This window comes from Hypomesus transpacificus, chromosome 10 (genome assembly GCF_021917145.1).
Source record: "Hypomesus transpacificus isolate Combined female chromosome 10, fHypTra1, whole genome shotgun sequence".
Classification (NCBI taxonomy): domain Eukaryota; kingdom Metazoa; phylum Chordata; class Actinopteri; order Osmeriformes; family Osmeridae; genus Hypomesus; species Hypomesus transpacificus.
The window spans coordinates 1,537,161-1,556,700 of NC_061069.1; the positions used below are offsets into that span (position 1 = coordinate 1,537,161).

Below are 19,540 nucleotides of genomic sequence, written 5' to 3' on the forward strand. Positions count from 1 at the left end.
CCTGTGTTCTGAGTGACCTGTGAGGTGTGGCACAAGCAGAGCAGCAGACCAAGGAGCCGTCCTGTTCGACTGGAAGCCCTGAAGAACCCTCCCTAGACCACATAGGCTCTTTCCAGACCAACTGTTAGAGGAGCCGGTCATCAGCTTTGCATTTCGTTGGATTTACAACTGAACTGGAGCCAAGTTTCCATATCCTTTCCAGGCTCCACTCGATGTCCTGCAGGCCTGCTGGATGGCTGCGTGTAAACGGAGAGGCTGACATTGAAAACAGTGAGGCGGAGAGGCACCCTTGAAGCTCTGCCTTGGCTTGAGATGCAGAGGCTGACAGAGACCTGGCATCCAGCACGGGCTAATAGAGTGCGTGTCACAGCTCCCAGTGAAGCGACGAGACGAGTGTCTGCTCCAAACAGCTGGGTGGTCAGCTGAACCAGGACCCACAGGGGAGGAACACAGTGAAATGTATATAGTGCAGCACATCAGCTGACTCCATAAGCTGTCTCATCCACCCTAGCACTTACTGTCTGGGAGGGTTGACTGACACGCTAAACTGTCCCTGTAATCAAAGTTATCAACCTTGAACTAAGCCTGACAGTGGACCAACACTTGATGCTAATATAGATATGAATGTATTTTCTTTGTTTTTGCATGAAAATATATTTTCTTTGTTTTTGCATGAAAATATATATATATATTTTTTTTTTTATCAAGAAAAAAATACATTTGCAAACAAGAAAAATCTCACATTTATTTGATATCAAACAAGAGTTGAATTGTATATTGTCTGACAATGGGCTCTTACAAAATAAATGAAATGAAACTAAACAGTGCTGAAACAAATCACACAGTCCAACCATTTTCTTTTTCAATTTTCAATAGTTCAAAAACAATAAATTAATTTGTGTCAAACTCTGAAATATGTTCATAAAACTTGAATATCGTATTGACATAAAAAGTATCCTGACAAATTTCTTCAAGTAAAATAAATTACACAACGATCCAATTCACTCCAAATCTGTGCATGGCATGGTGTTGACAAATATATTACTGGCAAAACTCACCATTCATGAAAGCAAAGCACTTCACAAGCAGATGTGAGCATGGTTTCATAAGGGATTTGTAACAGTTTTTTTTTTTTTTTTCCAAACATACTACAATGAGTCAAGTGTGAAAGGAAAACCACATTTCCACCATTTGAACAACCTTATTTTTTTTTCTCAAAAATGATTGCCTCAACATTAAAAGGTCATAGTCACTAAATCGTTGCCGTAACATTTTTTGTTCACTTTTTACACCTGTGGTACAGCAAAATATATTTTCTTTAGCTGTTACTTTGACAACAGTTAAATGTGCAATAGAGAAAATATAAGGCCTGAGTCTTGAATTAGTGGTATCTAAATGTCTCCAGTCCTGACAGAGTGGTAGCAGTTCTCTGGTGATGAGAGTTCAGGACCAAACACATCCTGGTTTTTGGACCTTGGTTCTGGAATCTCGTCCAGAACATGAGGAACATTCCACAGTTCTAAACCCGGACCATGTCTTTTGTTCTCGCTGTCTTTAGTATAATACAAATGCAAGCTGAACAGGGGTGGCGCCAGATTTCTCTCTAACACTCGGAGTGGTCTGTGCACTATTGTCTCCACGTCTAGATGGACAGCAGAGCAGTTCCAGTTCGAAAAGACGCCTGGTTTCACAGAGACGTTTCGTGTATTTTACTCACGTCTGTGGGAAAGAAAAAGTCATCCATCTCCTCCCTTCCTACCCACAAACATCCTGTACTGACAGGAAGTGTATTGAGGGTGCAGAGGAGGGCTTGGCAAACAGTTTTGACATCAACCAAAAGCCCAGATATGTTCAGGCCGGTGCTAACAGAAGGATGGCGTTCCCCCCTGCTCAGAGGCTGGTGATCAGCTGCATCTGTCCATCCCGGGGGCCCTCTTCCTCGGGCACGCAGTCTTCAGCGCTAGGTGGGACAATGCACCCATCGCTGGTGCCCCGGTTTATGTGGTAGTAGGACAGGGGCTGGGGCCCATCGCCCAGCTCAGGCATGCTCTTGTGGTAGAGGTCCTCGCCCTCGCTTCTAGTGGAGGGGGAGAGTTCCTCCTCCTCCTCCTCCTCGGGGGGGTAGGGCGAGGCCGGGGGGGAGGGCGAGTCTCTCAGGTTAGGCATGCTCGTGTACAGGGAGTCCCTGTTATTGTTCGGCGAATGGGGGTCCATGTCCTCCCTAACCGTCATGGTCTCTGAGGTGTGGCCCACGCCCCCCTCAGCCCTGCGGGGGGCCTTCTGGGCGCTGTAGAGCAGGGAGTGAGTCCTCTGGGGCAGCAGGGGGGCCTCCAGCGCCTCCTTGTGGTGGGGGTGCAGCAGCAGCTCCAGGGTGGGGTGGCCTCCCCCCAGTCCGACCCCCCGCTGGGGGGGCGAGGCCTGGGCGTGGTCCGCGACGATGGCGTCGTCCTCGCTGCCGCTCCCACCCCCACCGCGGTCACCCCTGGCCCTGGTCTGGGGGGGAGGGGCCCTGTCCCGCTCCTTGTCCCTGGGGAGGTCGTGGCCCTTGGAGGCTCCGCGGGGCCTCAGGTGGTTCTGAACCAGCTCGGAGATGATCATCTTCTCGAAAGCGGCGTCGTCCAGGCTGAGGCCCCCCAGGTCGCCGGGGGCACGCACGCCCACGTCCTCGTAGTCGTCGTCACGCAGGGAGTAGCTGTTGTTGAAGTTGCCGTTGAGGGGGAGGGTGTCCATGGCGCTGATGTCCCTGCTGTTGGTCAGAGAGTGCTGCCCTGCAACGACAGGCGAGAGGCGTGGATTAGACGTGCAGCTCCCGACCTGCTCTGGTCCACAACAAATCTATGACATACTGCTCAGGACACCTCCGCTCGATCACCGCTTTGGGTGTTATCTGTTTTGTGTTATCTGTGATGTAGACATCTGAATGCAGTTCGGATTACCGAACATGTGAGGATGTCATAGTTAGTTGTTAAAATCACGACGAATGTTAGGAGGTGTTGCTGAACAATATTAGGCCACGAGAAAGTAGAGGAAGTAGAAGAAATAAATATGTTAAAACATACAGTGACACACTGAAATGCAGCGGGGCCAAGGAACAACCGCGCACAATACGACATCCACAGAAATGAGAAAAGGAAAGAATGAAGCTTGTGCGGGGAGGTGGCTTGGAAACGACAGCAAATCAAAAACATTCCACTCTCAGGACGGAAAGAAAGAAAGAGCGAAAGAAAGGAGAGAAAGAAAAGAAAAGGCAAGACAAAGAGGAACTTGTGGCCAACACAGACGCTAGGCCACCTCTCAGCATGGGGACCCACAAGCACAGCAACGCCCCCCCGACACACCACGATACACAGGCAGGGTGCAATGACTCACTTTGCCACCACTCACATCAAGTGTGTCTGCTCAGGCTATCTGGCCTAAGAACTGCTGATGTGCAAAAAAAAAAAAAAAAAAAAAAAAAGTAAAAACAGATGCCTTTTTTCAATTGCAGCAGAAAGGAGAAATTACTGAAATAAGACAAAAGGGGAGGGGGGGGGGCTACAAAAACCAGGTCTGGATTCAGTCAGTCCACTCTCGGATTGGGCTCCTTGAGGGTAAACTCCCCACAATGTCTCAGAATGGCTCCTACGAGCGCTCTTTCGCAGAGCCCTTATGAACCTCTGTCATGACAGAATCGGAATGCTTTGGAAAGGAATGACTCGGGGGGGGGGGAATGGACGGCGAATCCTGTGGACGACTGAATCCAGAACTTGGCAGGTGGTGGGGCTCGGCGGCAAGCAATCACAGTCTGATCACAGTTTAAATGGCAGTTACATTGTCATATCATTACTCTCTCTCTCTCTCTCTCTCTCTCTCTCTCTCTCTCTCTCTCTCTCTCTCTCTCTCTCTCTCTCTCTCTTCAGAACAGGACTGATGGGGGGGGGGGGGGGGGGGGGGGGGGTTTAAATGTTTCTACAAGTACCTACTTAATAGGTAGACAATGACATACACAGTAGATTACATTGATAACTTCTTGTGAAGCCCCCATAATTGCCCATAATAAACAGTGGTGCGGGGCCGGGTGGGTGTGCTGTGGTTTTACAGGGTGGTTTGATGTGAAAGGAATCGGAATGAGAGGCTGAGCAGGGGATGAAAGAGAACACTGGCTGTCTCCGAGTCGCCTACATGCACAGGAGAAAGGGAGATGGAAGTCTAAGATTTCAGCTAAATTAGTCTGAATAGATGCGAATGTGAGATTGGTGGGGGTGGGGGGGGGGAGAGGGAGGATTGAAGCGCTACAATGTCATTGCCGTGGAGATAAGGAGTGTCTCTTTAGTAGAGAGAAAAGGAGAGTAAAAACAGACATCAAAGACGTTTCTAGAAAAGAGCGGACGGGGGGGGGGGGGGGGGGGGGGAGGAGGAGTAGGGGGGAAACGAGGGGGCAAAAAGGGGGGAAGGATTCTTTGGGGTTGAGAAATATATATATTATTATTTTTTGAACCTGGTGAACATTTGCATTTGTTTATGCATCAGCAATCATTTGAATGCAGACAGGTATTGTCTACTGGGAGGGGGGAAGTGATGTGAACGGAATTGAGCTGGACACCGCGACAGCTGCATTCTGGGAAACGGTCCAAAGGAGATTCATCCAAGATGTTCTCTCTTCCATTTTTTACTGCATCAAATGAACATCTGCAGAGTATTATTTCATATTAATAAATATATAATTGAAGCCATGCTCATCCTCTTGGCCAATATGAAGACTGCAGCAGAGGAAATTTGAAATAAGCCAAAATGTCAGAACTAGGTATTCTCCATCACTACAGCCTTGAAACATGGTAGTTGATCGTCCCAGGAAGATCTTAATGTTACAGCCACAACCAGTGACTAATCCTGAACCACTTCCTCATAAACATCCATTTTTGTTGGGACCATATTGCAACTCTTGGACCTATGTAGTGTGCTAAATGCTTTTTCTTGGCTCTAGATCGCTCTGGATAAGAGCTCTAAGTCGCTCGGGATAAAAGCGTCTGCTAAAATGACTAAATGTCGATGTTTTGAAGTGTTCTCCCTCCTGCCTCCGCCATTTTGCATCGGCTGGACTTCCACACGGTTACTCGTACGAGAGGACTGACTAAGCAGTGTCTCTACAGGTTAGATGACAATTACGATGACACACACAATAACCTGTTCATTAGCTGTTGCCACTTTCCATCCATCTATGCCACTCAGATCAAATATGCTAACATTGTTGTGACTGTGAAGATAAACATCTCATGTCTTTAAAAAAGGTTGTTTAATGGCACATGGGGAGTTCTAAATATGCAGGCCATTTGATGCCAAGATTGCGCTCGCGACGCGATTAGCGGCGTGTCTTTGATTCCTGTGAAATCCGTGATAGGCTCCAACCTTGCGCCGTCGACAGAGGCGGGAGCCAGACTTGGAAGTGCTCTCATTGTGATGCGAGCGTGAGCTCCAAGACGCAGCGAATCAAGAGAGCTGCTGCAGTGTGCATGTTATCGTGAATCCTTCCTTCCTCTCGCATTTACCCTGCCCGTACCGCCTTCCGTCCCCCCTTTCATCATCAAATGCCTCTGCATATCTCAGGGTGTAGAATGCTGCCTGCATTGCGTCATGTGCTCCTGTGTGTTTTGTGATTTTTCTTCCTTTTTCTTCCGACGGTGCGTGCGCGCGCGTTCCATAGCATGCCTTATCTCCTCCTCCTCCACCCCCCCCCCCCCCCCCCCCCCCCACCCCGCTTTGACAGAGGGTAAAGTAGGTCACAGAAAACACTGACAGCATTCCAATCATCAATCTGGCTTGAGAACTTGAGAAAGGAGGTGTGGTAACAAAAATAAAACAATACCAAAATTCTGTTGTAAAGATATCATTTAGACATGTAGATACGAGGAACGCGCGCTGAAGATCAGGGGACGTATCTGAGTTCTGACTTGATTTCCCCACATGCTCTGATGTAGTCCAAGCAGATAGCTCCGAGCGCTCCGGGCCTTATCTCTCGCTGTGTTTTAAAAAAGGCACTTGCATAGATAGAGACAGAGTAAAGATAGAGGGGAGGGAAAGGGGGGGGGGGGGATCTACAGCGAGGCCTTTCAACACTTCATGCTGTGTCGGGGGTCGAGGGGCGACGCCCCCGAAGTACGCCGTTTCAATTAACTTCAAAAGCGGGGCAGGAAACAAACGCATCGAGAGCAAGGAGCGGAGAGAGGTGAAAGGTGGAGGAGCACCTGGAGAGTGAAAAGCCGGAGGGGAGGGGGTGTTGCACACCACCGTTTCCGCCAGCAGGTTGTTATAAGGGTTGTTAGTGTCGTGGGCTCTCAGCAGTGGGTTAGTGAGGAGGTAGTTGCCAGTCATTCCTGCGAGAAGAGCGAGAGAGCGGAGGGAGCGGGAGAAGGAGGAGTGAGGACACGGGGGGGAGATGAGGGGAGACAGGAAGGGGGCGAGAGAGAAGAGAGGAATAATTGATGTAAGTCAAGACGTTGACGCACCGCGTGGTTATTATTACCCACTGTGTTAGCCGTGTAAACATGTCTGCATCTCCCATCGCTGAGCTGGCTAACAAAAGTGACACGGAAGTCTACCTCCCTTCTGCCGTTTCGTCATTGTCATCACAGACTTGTTGCACAAAATACTTATGTTCTGGGAAAAGTTATGAACCCAAAACTTGCAATGACATTTAGCCGCGACTCTTATTACAAATATCCTGCCAAAAGATGAACATTCCTTTACAATTCAGTTGAAAACATTTCAGTGTGATTAATTATCGTCCCTGTTATTATTATTTTGAATAAATCATTATTGGGCAGGCATTTGACTTGAACGAGCAGCTCCAGTTCTGTTGGGGTACACTTTGAAGAGACCCTGAGGAGATCCTCTCCCAGCTGTGACCCCCTCCTTGCCAACTGCCTGACGATGCCTGCCGTTCAGCAGTGAGTCATGGAAGCAGCCAGATCCAGCGGGCCTGGGTCACCCAGAGTTGAAAACCATCTCCTCGTCAGCCAACACCTCACGCCAAACTAAACAGCACACGTCACCATCCCCTAACGACACAACAAGTAGCAGCTGTGCTCCTCTGACAACAACGCCTTGGTCACGGACTTTGAAGGTGGGATGGGAACAATTAAGGTGGGGTTTTCGCTGGTAGCTGACCAAAACAAGTCCACCAAACTGACCAACTTGTACATATTTATTCTGAACTGTGTAACTTCAGAAAAAGGTTCTGTTACACTAACCTTATATACACACACAAAAAAAAAATATTGTCGCTTTGCATTAAAGTTAAATGAATAGACTGTACATTGTCAAATAGGAATGGACGATTTACAGACATATCTTCATTTTCATAACATATCTTCCTAGTAACTGCAGCAGAGTTTCACGTGCAGGGCCTACCTACAGATATATCCCTGGTGCTTCTCCTGCTGCTGGGACAAAGAGAACGGGATATGTGGCTGGTGGTGTCACCTCACCCTGGTTGAGAGTGGAGGTGCTGTTGATGTCTCCCGAGATGAAGGACGACTCGGACTGCTTCCTCACCGTGTCGTTCCACATCCTCCTGATGCGACTCTGGGGGCACAGGGAGAGCAGACGTATCAGCGCCAAGCCCCGTCTTGGAGGGAGTCAGTCCTTACCGGACATGAGTAAACGCAGTACTACAAATACAGAATTTCGATTGGTAGATATCATTGCGTACATTTAGTACACGCGACTAAAAACGCGAATAATACTGGCGTGTGCACAGGCAGCGTGTCATTTCCCTGCGTCTACCATCGCACGCTCAGCGCCATCCCTCAACTGTGAGGGGCGGGGCTCATGTGTTCCTGTGCTACACTGATGCGTAAAAGGCTCTGTTGGCGCTGGGCGCTGGGCTCAAACCCCCCCCCCCCCCCCCCCCCCCACCTCTCCCAAGTATGGGTAAGACCTTTCAGAACCATCTGCTGTGACGAGGGCTGTGGTGGGGCCCGGGGGGGGAACAAGCTCCTCTGGGTGGCCCAGAGAGGGCCAGCGGGCCTGGGCGTGGGGTGCTGGGCGTGGGGTGCTGGGCGTGGGGGTACACACCCTGTCCTGTACCTGCGTGGCGGACGAGTAGCGGGCGGTGGAGCGGGAGGTGGCCGTCTTGGCGGCGCTGTGGGGCCCCTCGGAGGGCAGGCGCCGGCAGCAGTGGGACTGACGGAAACACTTGCTGTACTCTTTACGCACCTGCGGGACGGCCAGGAATCAGGGGAGTCAGAACGGTGTGGACATGGCGGGTGAACACCACACACACACACACACACACACACACACACACACACACACACACACACACACAGACAGGATCGAAATCGTTTTTAAATGCCACCCAGCTGACAGCAGATCAAAATGGCATATCTCTAGAGAGAAATCTGGCCCATATTCAAAGTTGACACTAAAATACCATAAAGAGAGGGCATTTTGGACAAATATGAACAGCTGGTGTTCCTGGAATCAAGATGACTTAAATGTCAAGAGACGCTGTTCCCAAAGTAAAAAAAGAAAGGACAAAAAAGTCAGTTTAGCTGCGCTTCACACGCTGGGGAAATGTTTCCGTTCGAGATGCGTGTGTCAGTGTGTGTCAGTGTGTGTCAGCGTGTGTCAGCGTGTGTCAGCGTGTGTCTGCTCCTCTCCTAAAAAGATGTGTCACAGAAAGGGGGTTTGGGGTCGCACAGTACCTTCTTCTGCAGGAGGCAGTGGAAGATGAAGATGAACATGCCCTGGAGGGTGTTGAAGATGGTGAACAGGTAGGCCATCACCACGGAGGAATCGTTGAGGAAGAACAGGCCGAACGACCAGGTCAACCCCAGCAGGCAGAGCAGGGCGAAGGCTCCCATCACCCAGGACCTGGCCACACACACAGAGCAGAGCGCCACAGTGGGCGTTAAAACGACATCCCCCATAAAGCCTCGCGTTTCCCCCCGTTTCCCCGTCTCCAGAGGCCGGCGCTTCCTCCCGAGGTTTCTCCTGTGCGGGACAAGAAGCCTGCTGAGTCGTTTTCAACTCGACACGTTATGTACACGCGGTGCTGCTCTGGACGTCGGAACTGCCGATGTCTGTCCACAGAGCTTACGACACCGCGTCAAACAATATCTCCTCCCGGGAGCTTGGGGCTTCAACAATTGCAGAGACAGCAGGTTTCCAGAGGTTTCCAGGAACGCCTAGAGGAAATCAGATAACCGGGCGGCGATCTTCCAATGACGACAGCTGGCGAAGCGAGCCATCGATACGGGGGGACAGAAGTGAGCTGCCTCCCTGGGAGAGGGAGAGAGGACGGAGAAGAAAGGCAGAGCGCTGGGACAGCCGAGGCACCATTGTGGCCCGTTTGTGAGAGAAAATTCCACAGACAGTGAGATGAATAGGATGGGTGAAAAAGGAAGAGATGCGACCGATTAGCTCTACTGCGCCAGGCATTCTGTGCGTCCTTTTCATGGTATTTGTGCGTGGGCGCAAACGCCTTTTGTCTTTCAAGCGCCACCGATTCTTTCCACAGTCTTTGTGGAAAGTTTCCCTTTCGCTTTTTGACATTGGAGTAAAATGCATGTTCGATTGGAGGTGGACCCCAATTAAATGACAGTTAATGAGTTTTTCGCACTTTGAATTTTTGTGTTTGAAAAGAGTCGCTATCTACAAATGCAGGCTCTTTTTAAACTCAACTTTGTGCCCAGATAGCACAACGCAAAGGTCGATGAAAATACTTTTTTTCCCCCCTTCCCCTGCTACAGCTAAAGAAATAAACACATATGGGGGATGCATCATGTTACCTCTAAGCAGGAATAAAACATGTTGTTTTGTCTTGAGACCATTTGATCAAGTAACTGGGACATGAAACATGGCATGGGACTGGTCTTTATTTATCCGACTCCCTGACTGGCTTTTACAATGGAGGGATGGGCACATTTCCAGTTTCTCCGCCCTTAAATCTATGAGCCATATGTTTGGGCCAACTGTCCAGGGGGGGGCTGTAAACCATGCCAGCACAGGAGCGACTGATACATGAGGTCAAAGATGCAGTTACGGTCGAAATAAAAAGAACCAATAACCTCAGCAGAGAGCAAACACTGGCCTTATAAAACCAAGCAAAAAGGCAGGATAGAAATCAAATCTGAAAAGCATATCTCGGAGCCGGGGCAGTTTTGAGAGAAATGAGAGGAAGTGTAAAAGGTCAAATACAGATTGAATATTACACAAACAAAGCAAAAGGCCTGGTAGTGCACTTTCTATTTCTTTGTATTTCCCAGCTCCCCCCCCTCCCTCATGCGCAGTGGTATGACCCAGAAGCCCCCGCTGCGATCGGCGCGCCGCCCTCACCTGATCCCCCCCAGCCTGGAGGAGTCCGGTTTCATGGAAGTGGAGTGCTTCACCATCTTGTACATCGTCACCATCAGAAAGATGAGATTGAGCTGTCAAAACAAGAGGCATGTCAAGGTTAAAGCGGCGCACTTTGGACGCGAAGCGTTCATTTCCTGACATCCAGGGCTAGTCAGACAGCGCTGAGCTCACAGTGGGTGTTGCTGTGCTCACCAGTATGTACCCTGGCATAACTCACCCAGATGGATATGAAACTTTGTGGCCTCGGTGAAAATAATAAAGCGCACCATATAACAGGGAATGAGAGAGGTCTGGGTTTGTGTTTTTGTATCGTCTTTGACAAACTGCCTTCAAGGCCCCTTCCTCGCTTGTAGCTCATGTAATGCACAACCCCAGACCTTGGCCAAGCGGCCTCGTACAGAGTGTTATTCCTCATCAGACAAGAGAGAAAGAGACAGACAAAGGGGGGGGGGAAAAGAAAAGGAGAGAAAGAAAAATATTTTAGGCGGATGTGTATCTAACCACAGTCAAACCAAACAGGTATGTCTAACTAGGACAGAAGTTATGACAGACTGTGACAGAGAGAGGGATGCATTTAAACAGACATATTTCCGCAACTGTCTGTTGCCAGAAAAAACTGCCACATCTAAACCATACATAACGATTTAACTTTTTTGTGACTTCTGGATGCTTTTGTGGCATGGAAGAGTCTCTCACTACCCGGAGTACAAGCAGGAGACATCCTGCCATTTGGCTCACCACCAACTTATAAAAGGCACTTTGGTGAATATTCAGGAAGACAAAATCGATATCCTGATTTTTAAGTTATTAAAGGCTTTTCTGTAATCCGCCCTCAAGCAAGTGTCTTCAGAAACCCAAAGCAATCCATATACGAACCAAAATAAATATCAGAAGCCGCAATGGAGGACAACACCGCAAAGCAACGCAAAACGGTATCTGGGCCTGAATCTGCTGAGAAAAGCTGTTCATCTCCTCTAAACTCATTAAAAATGGAAACGTTTAAACACGGGAGCTAAACAGACCTTGGTTTTAAAGACAAAGAGAGAAACGGAAAGACAGTTAATGGAGAGAGGAGGCAGAGGAAAGAGAGAGAGAAAGCGGGCAGAGAGAGAGAAACCATGTTTTATATTGATGAATATTTCTGTAATTCTTCTGTAGTTTCGGCAATATCAACTATTGTTGTTTTCATGTCAATAAAGCCCTTTGAACTGAACTGAGAGAAAGAGAGACAGAGAGAGACAGAGAGACAGAGAGAGAGGGAGAGAGGGAGAGAGGGAGACAGAGAGAGAGAGGCTGTTAGATCACGACTCGGGAGGTTCGTCTCCCGGCCACCGGGGCCGTTTTACGTGTGCATGAGTCGAGCTGCTGGAGATGCCTTTAACACGGCCGTGAGTGATGACACAGATCTCATGAGCCAGACAGCCAGACAGCCAGCCAGCCAGCAAGCCAGGCAAACGAGTCCTGTCCCCCACGCCCAGTCTCCAAGGGACCCCCCTCCCCCCCCTCCACCACTCACCTTCTCAAAAATACACCACAAAAAAAAAGGAAGCTCCCACTGCAGGGCGTGCCCCACAGCCTGTGGACGGTACAACACATGTACAGCATGTGCACATACACATGCGCCCTTTTTGATCTATCAATAGATTTCCAGTATGCGAGTTCTGGCGTGGTTTCTGTGCCTGTGTGTGTATGTTGAGTGACTGAGTGTGTGTGGGTGTGCTTGTGCATGAACTTGGTGAGCCAGCACATGAAATATTAAAAGGTGAAGATGGAGACGTCCGTGTGCTGGGATTGGCTAGGGATGTGTCATGATCCGGAGCACAGCTCTGGGTCGTGCTGGTAATGGCTGTCTTGGCCACCCACTCATTACCTCCATGTTCTAGCTCTCTCTATTCTCTCTCTAGCCTCCACCCCCCCCCCCCCCACTCTTTCTCTTCGCTGAGCAAATGACCTTCACGCCGCCGACAATTGCGTCCCCTCCTGCAATCAGGGAGGAAGAGGAGGAGTGCCTTGTGCGACGAGCCCCGCTCTCCACACCAAACAGACCGGCCGCTGACGCTTCGCCCCGGCTTTGATTTCAGGAGGATTTCATAGTTGGGCGACTCCTGATGTCCTCATGTCAGGATATAATGGACCCACTATCCATTCATGCAAATTGATTTGCAAAAGTAGAGCTAAGTGACTGCGCAGGGGAAATAGCACCAATAACTACATGTTGGAAATGAGAGAAAGGGGGATTTTGATCTCCTAAAAAAAGCTACAGACAGACAGAGAGACAAACAGACAGAGACAGACAGACATCCCCTCACACGCCGGACGCAGCGAGCCTCACCGTAATAATGAAGGTGACGGGTCCAATGAAGCTCCATATGAAGTGGTTCTCCGCGTTCAGCCAGCACCTGCAACCCACAGCACACGTACACCCACAGTTACACCAACATGCCACCCCCCCCGTTCTGGCTCTCTGTGAAAGCTCCACATTGCCTACACTCACCCTTACAATAAAGCCATTACGGTTCATCGATTAGACCCAGGTGAGAGCTGAGCTGGAGAGATGGTGGCAGTGTGATACAGACTACAGCAGCCATGATCCCCCCCCCCCCCCGCCCCCATCTCTAACCTCCCCCCCCCCCCCCCCCCTCCTGCCGCTACAGTGATGAAAGCCTGACCTTGAAAACATGCTGGCTACAAGCCATAAAGGACCTGAACTGAGCAGTTGTGGTACCGGATCCATGACATCAGAGTCTACCAATGTCGACAAATGAGAAGGCGGTCTCACTCTTGACTGTGTTCTGAACCTTCCCCGGAAAATAAATAAATAACGTGGCTCTCATCAGAGATGTGTGTATTATCTTAGGGGGAACGACCTTTTCCAATGAAGAGATCAGTGCTCCTCGACCCCGGAAAGTGAAGAAAAACCCTTAATGTGCTGTAATCTACACCACATAAATCCAGGTAGTGGAGAATATACGTAACAAATCATTTGGCTTTGCTTCTTGGATAAAGGCCACTGGAGGATTCAAAAGAAAAAAGTTTGAGAGCCGAGGGGCAGGAGGGAAAACAGAGGAAGGGAAAACAGCCCAGTAAACCAGCGCAGCTAGCCAGAGCATTCATTAACGTAGCGGTTTTGCTCACAGCCCTCTCTTTTAGCACTGACAAGGGTGTAAATTTGTTATCAGCCAGAGGAGGAACCAGGCTGTGCGATGTTGCTCTCATTAGCACATATATCTGTACGGGGGAAGAAAGCAGTTCCTTACACGAGTGCCACGAAGGCGGGAAAAACTGCTGAGGGAACGCCGTGTGAAAGTCGAGAGAAAGAGAGCCGCAAAGCGACTGCTCACTTACGCCTTCTGAGTCCCGTAGCTGCGGTAGTCGATGGCTGCGGAGATGACCACCACCAGGGACGGGAAGAGGTACCCGGACGCGTAGTAGTACTTCCTGCGGGAGAACTCGCTCTCAAACACCTCCACCAGCATGAGGTACAGCTGCACGCCCTCCAGACACATCCAGGAGAAGGCCGCCAGGAAGAAGAAGTGGAGGACCCCAGCGATGATGGAGCACATCAGCTGCAGGGCAGGGCAAGGGGGGTGGAGGGGGACACATTTAGAGGGTGCACACATGGCAGGATCAACTGTGACCGAGCTGTATACCCTATAGTGGCGTCACGATGAACACATTTACCCCTGAGGGGGGGGGGGTGAAAGAACCGGCAAGCACACTTAAATAGATATACAGAATTATATTTCATTAAAATATTAGGACATGTTTGTTCCCTTGATGATGAATAATGATGAAATCCTAAAAAACAGCTACAACTACAACCCTGATCTGTGAGTCTATCGTTGGGTCGGGGGAGGAGAGTATGTGTGTGTGTGTTTACCTGAGGCTCTGTCATGTTGATGCCCACGAGGAAGACCAGCTCGGCGATGAAGAGGTTGAAGCAGAGGTTCTTGTGGATGGTGTTGCGGTCGCTCTGCAGGCCGCGGAAGAAGCAGAAGGTGAAGAGGCTGATGGCCAGGCACACCAGCGACACGGCGATGCCCATCCTGGTCATCACTGTCAGCAGGAGCTCATGCACGCTGCCCTCCCCCTGCCGGACACACAGGCACATAGCAGGAAGGGTTAGAGGGGGGAGGGGAGGGGGGAGATTACTAGAGCGCACGTAATCAAACGCACCTCTGGGTGTTAAAAAAAACAACAACAAGTATAAATATCACAGTTTTAATTTGTAATTGTGACGCTATGACAGGTGCGACCATGTCTGTGACGCAGGCTTGACTCGCGTCAACAAGGGACAAGGTTTGTCTCAGGGACCAGATGTCCATACCTAATAAAGACTGGCAGAGGCATCGGACACAACCTCCAGCGCACAAACTAGACATTCCCAAATGTCACAGCCAGTTGTTGCTGTGGTGGCATGTTGGCGTGCTCTGGCACGTGTTGCGGCGCGTTAGGTCCTTAGCAACACGCCAGCGGTTCTGTGAGAGGCTCTCTCTCCGAACAGGAGATCAGAGCGCATGTCAGAGGCGATGAAACTGAGCACATTTCAAGCTGGACGCTCGCCGAAATAGAACGCCACACAGAGTCTTATTCGAGAGCGGCGGTATTAAAAGTGAGGTCATCTCTTCCTAGCTTTGTAATTTTATTGAGGGCAGGAGTTGTAGTTGAGGTGGGTTGGAAGGGGTTGGTGAGAGTGAAGGCTTAGCCCGGGAGGTTCGGCTTCATACTTGTGGTAAAGGTTCGGGTTGCAGCGGATGACGGGGAACAGAGTTCACGAGTCGGGATATGCTATTATTTCAACCGCGAACTTATGTTCCACATTTATTACTGGCTACATGCTCGCAGCACACAATATTTATCATGTAATTGGATTGTAATTGCATTTCGCCAGCATATGGATCCAGTCCACTTCACGTCGAGTGGAAATGCAAATGAAAGCTCATTGCGCGCCGTATCCCATGATTCCCCGGAACACACATGTGCAAGGAGGGCTATTAGTCACGGGCCATAGATAAAATGTAATTCATTTCCAATAACAGTCTTAGCTCCAAACCATCTTATTCCTGAATCTGGGCCCGTGTCTCTGGGTGCAGTAAGCAGCTGACTCCATACATGCCTCAAATCAAACCTCACTGCTATTCTCAATACCACCCCCCCCCCCACCGCCCCCCACACACACAGACTCCTCCACCCTACAGCTATGAACTAATCACGTGTACGTTATCTTGCACCTCGCATGTTGTCATCATGGGTAGATAACGTGGAGGAGAGAGAATGAGGAACAGAGGGGGGGGGGGGGGGGGGGCTGGTCGCAGCCACTCACCACATTTCCTTTGTGGGCCATCAGGATGGCGAAGTTGGTCAGGTGACTGCAGGAGCAGGTGGTGTGGCTCTTGTTGGTGTCCAGAAGCTTGCAGCCCAGGGTGGACCAGTATCCCATCATGCTCCTCTCCGAGTAGTTCCAGAAAGAGCAGTTGGGGTTATAGTAGTGCTCTTTCTACAGGGCCGCGAGACAAGAAAAAAAAGAAAAACAACGTGTATGACAAAATCCAAGCTCAAACACGGAGGCATCGCAGGTACACCACCACGTAATGGACATTCCTAGATATTCTCATCCCTTTCATCACGGTCAATTAAGCAGCAGGTTGTAGCGCACGTTGCCATGGTAATCAAAGAGCAGAACACTTCAAGTCGTATGTGCGAGCCCTACTGCTGTACGCTGTGCAACCGAGCCCCGACTCAAGTCATTACACATCCATCAAAACTCCAAGATAAACACCAATACTTGTCAGACCTTCCATTTGAAATACCACGGGAAAAAAAACATTTCTCCCTTCTTTCTCTGCCTCTCTCTCCAACCCCCCTCCCCTCTCTCTCTCTCTCTCTCCCTCTCTCTCCCTCCCTCTCTCTCTCTCCCTCCCTCTCCCTGTCTCTCTCTCTCTCGACAGCGGTGTTCAAGGTTTCATGACACTGACATTCATCTCCCTCTGCTAAAGACCACCCTGCCATTTCCCTCTCCCTGGTTGAGCCCTGAGCCGGCTAGAGGTTGTAGGGCTCCGGGGGCTTTGTTTTGGTTCTCGGGGGAGGGGGGGTAGGGGGGTGGAGGGAGCTTACATCCAGGTGTTCCAGGGTGAAGATCACCGGGTCGGACACAAACACGCGGCTGGACTCCTTGGTGATGGAGGCGGACAGGATGTGGGAGTTGACTGTCAGGGAGAGGTTGCGGCGTTCCGCCTCCCCCGGCCCCCTCAGCGTGGCGTTCTCCGTGCTGAGGAAGTGGCCCAGGTGCTTGTAAAGGACAAACACCAGCTTGGCCACCCCTGAAAGCAAACACGGGGGGAAAAAGGAGGATGAACAGTGGGTTTTTTTTCCAGCGGTTTCGCCGCTCATTTCGGCAGCAAGCCGAGCACGGCCTGTACACAAGAGGCACGGGCGCTCTCGAAACAAGAATAAATAGAAAGAAGGCGGCAGCCCTCGGGCGTGTCGCGAAAGGGGGGGGGTGGGGGTGGGGGACGGACGGACGACGACGTCTAGCTGCCTACCGTTCTTGCTGTTGACTTTGACCGTGTTGGAGGTGAGCTGGATGGACGCCTCGCCCTTGCTGCTCTGGGGGAACCTGAAGTCTTGTACCTGCCCGTCCGTGCTCAACACGTACACGTCCAGCACTGTGGGGGGGGGGGGGGGGGGGGGGGGCACAGGGACGGCATTACTCATAGGTCACATTACAAAAGCAATACGTCGTGTTTAATAGAGCTCCCATATAGAGGCCGGGGGGGGGGGGGGGGTGACAGGGGGGGGGGGGGGGGTGAAACAGGAGAACACAAGTCCAGCAGACCAGCAACAGAATCCAATCTTATTGTCAATAACCCATCCAGTGCTATTTACTATAAAAAAAAGATAGTGAGCTGTAGACTGTGCAGCTCCTCAGGGAGAACTAGAACAGGAGACGGAGAGAGCCAAGAGGCCAGGGGAGGAAGAAAGAGAGAACATCGGAGAGAGAGAGGCAGAGCGAGTGAGGACAGGGGAGAGATAGAGAGGCAGAGCGAGCGAGGACAGGGGAGATAGAGAGGCAGAGCGAGCGAGCGAGGACAGGGGAGAGATAGAGGCCGAGCGAGAGAGAGAGGGGTAGAGCAGGCGAGCGCGTAACCTGGTGCAGCATGAATGTCAAATATTCATAAGATCAAAAAATATCATTGGGTTTTTTTACTCCCCCCGCCCACCCCACCCCACCCCCACCACCTTCAGATAACTCTGGAGCTCGCTGAGCAAATCTCTGAAAAGCTACCCAATTCCAGCAGCCTCTCTCTCCCTCTCCCTCTCTCTGTCTCTTTCCCCTCTCTCTCTCTCTCTCTCTCTCTCTCTCTCTCTCTCTCTCTCTCTCTCTCTCTCTCTCTCTCTCTCTCTCTCTCTCTCTCTCTCTCTCTCTCTGTCTCTCTCCCCTCTCTCTCTCCCCCCCTCTCTCTCTCTCCTTCTCTCTACCCCCTCTCTCTCTCTCTCTCCCCTCTCTCCACTCTCCTCTCTCTTCTGCGGCGTGCCAGCTGCCGGGTGGTGCTCCCTTTGATGTGTGAAATTACTGAGGGGTCAGGAGGACACACGTATCAGCGCGCTCCCTCGCGTCAGAAACAGCCTCGCCTCCTTCAGATAGATGGCTTTTGACAGATGGAGATGAGGAATTGTCCTCCTAACATCCCCCCCCCCCCCCCCCACCTTTAACTTAACTCCCCCTACCCCTTGACAGGCGGACATTTCTGTGTTTTTGGGGATGGTGGTGGTGGTGGTGGTGGGGGTGTGGTGGTGGTGGGGAGAATGTTAATTGGGCGAGAGGATCATTTTGGCCTTTCTTCTGGGCTTGTGGGGAAAGCTCCGGGTCAGACGACTTGTTCTGAGCCTTGAGCCGCCTGGTTCTACACCGGGCTGCTCTCTGCCACCGTCCACAATCCTCTCACTCTGTTGCCACAATAGTACAATAACATCAACCCAGAGCTACAATAACCTTTACCCAGAGCTAGGGAACTGCATGGGAAGAAACGGCATTAAGCCATGAACTTCTTACTACACAGCATATTAATCGGTGTATTAGTCCTATATAACTAGACCTTATTCCTTATCTACTTAGGTTGGTGTATTATCATTTAATGGAAAGAGGTCTAAGGACTCATACAATAGCATCTATAGAGTAATACTTTTCAATTGGCTCTTTTGTTTTCCCTGGACGAACCGGGAACTTCATCTTGCAGCTGAGAGACTCACTTGGAATATTTAACTATGCAAGAAATAGATTAGGAATCAAGGAAGACAAAAAAAAAAAGAGACTGAGCCGGAAACCATAACCATGGCAACGGAAAGCCACGTGAATTTCTTTTTTTTAATGACAGTTCACCGCACAAAGCTGACTTAAATGAATGAGATCACGTTGCTAATAAACTGCCTGTGAGAACATGTTAGCTCGCTAGCGCCAGACGCGTCATCAAAACCTCCTACTGTGACTTTAACTAAATTTGGTTTTGCTTTTTAATAGCACTTTTCTCTCCTGGAGGAATAGCTGTCCAGGTTCTTTATCAGTGTCGAGATGACTAAGCCTAGGATCGGTGCCTGGGGGCTTTAGTTTGGCAGTATGCTTATGCTTACACGATGGTTGTGAATGTTAACTTCTACTTCTCGGGACGAAAAATCCCATTTAAACAACCAAGGTCAAAGCAATTTCCCCCACGATGACACGGGAGATTCTCCCGGAAGGGAAGTCGTCGTTATGATTGTGGATTGTGACTGGCAGACGAGTCGTTTGGGTCTCTCTGTTTTATGCAGGATTGAAAAGGAACTCACCGATATTCTCGGCGGGCACTTTGACTACAGCTGGCTCGATCAGGTTGTCGGCAAGGACGAACGCCCCCTCCTCCAGGGTATCCAGTAACATGGTGGCGGCGTGCGTTTGCTCCGTGGAATTCATGTCTTCCCAGGATTTCAGAGCTTCCGGCCTGAGGAGGTTGTCAACCGTATCTACAATGGCCTGTATCCGGGGAGACGAGTAAAATGTCAGCACACTTTTGCCCCCTCCCGCTCATCATAACTTCTGAAACACTGTAGTCTTAAGGGAGCAATGGAGGGCATGGGATAATGGAAAGCAAGGGCCACAACCAGTCAAACTGAAAACAGCCAAATGTCATTTAAATGAAGGAGACATTGAGGAGAACATGACTCAAAA

General features: G+C 50.2%; 1 protein-coding gene across 5 annotated transcripts in view; it reads right to left on the minus strand.

Moving 5' to 3' along the window:
- Positions 1-731: 731 nt before the first annotated feature.
- The window catches only part of LOC124472165 (adhesion G protein-coupled receptor L2-like), a 63,156-nt gene continuing 44,347 nt past the window's right edge, over positions 732-19,540 (minus strand). For 2 of the 5 annotated variants that reach the window (XM_047026846.1, XM_047026847.1), the window contains 13 exons: positions 19,162-19,345; positions 16,881-17,003; positions 16,453-16,658; positions 15,662-15,835; positions 14,219-14,428; positions 13,684-13,904; positions 12,671-12,737; positions 10,318-10,409; positions 8,685-8,853; positions 8,065-8,193; positions 7,464-7,560; positions 6,222-6,350; positions 732-2,768 (listed from right to left, as the gene is read on the minus strand). In XM_047026846.1, coding sequence (XP_046882802.1) covers positions 1,891-2,768; positions 6,222-6,350; positions 7,464-7,560; positions 8,065-8,193; positions 8,685-8,853; positions 10,318-10,409; positions 12,671-12,737; positions 13,684-13,904; positions 14,219-14,428; positions 15,662-15,835; positions 16,453-16,658; positions 16,881-17,003; positions 19,162-19,345 — 2,679 coding nt within the window. In that variant the 3' untranslated portion in view covers positions 732-1,890. Of the gene's footprint in view, positions 2,769-6,221; positions 6,351-7,463; positions 7,561-8,052; positions 8,194-8,684; positions 8,854-10,317; positions 10,410-12,670; positions 12,738-13,683; positions 13,905-14,218; positions 14,429-15,661; positions 15,836-16,452; positions 16,659-16,880; positions 17,004-19,161; positions 19,346-19,540 lie in introns of all 5 variants that reach the window. The other 3 variants (XM_047026850.1, XM_047026848.1, XM_047026845.1) reach the window with 2 other exon arrangements.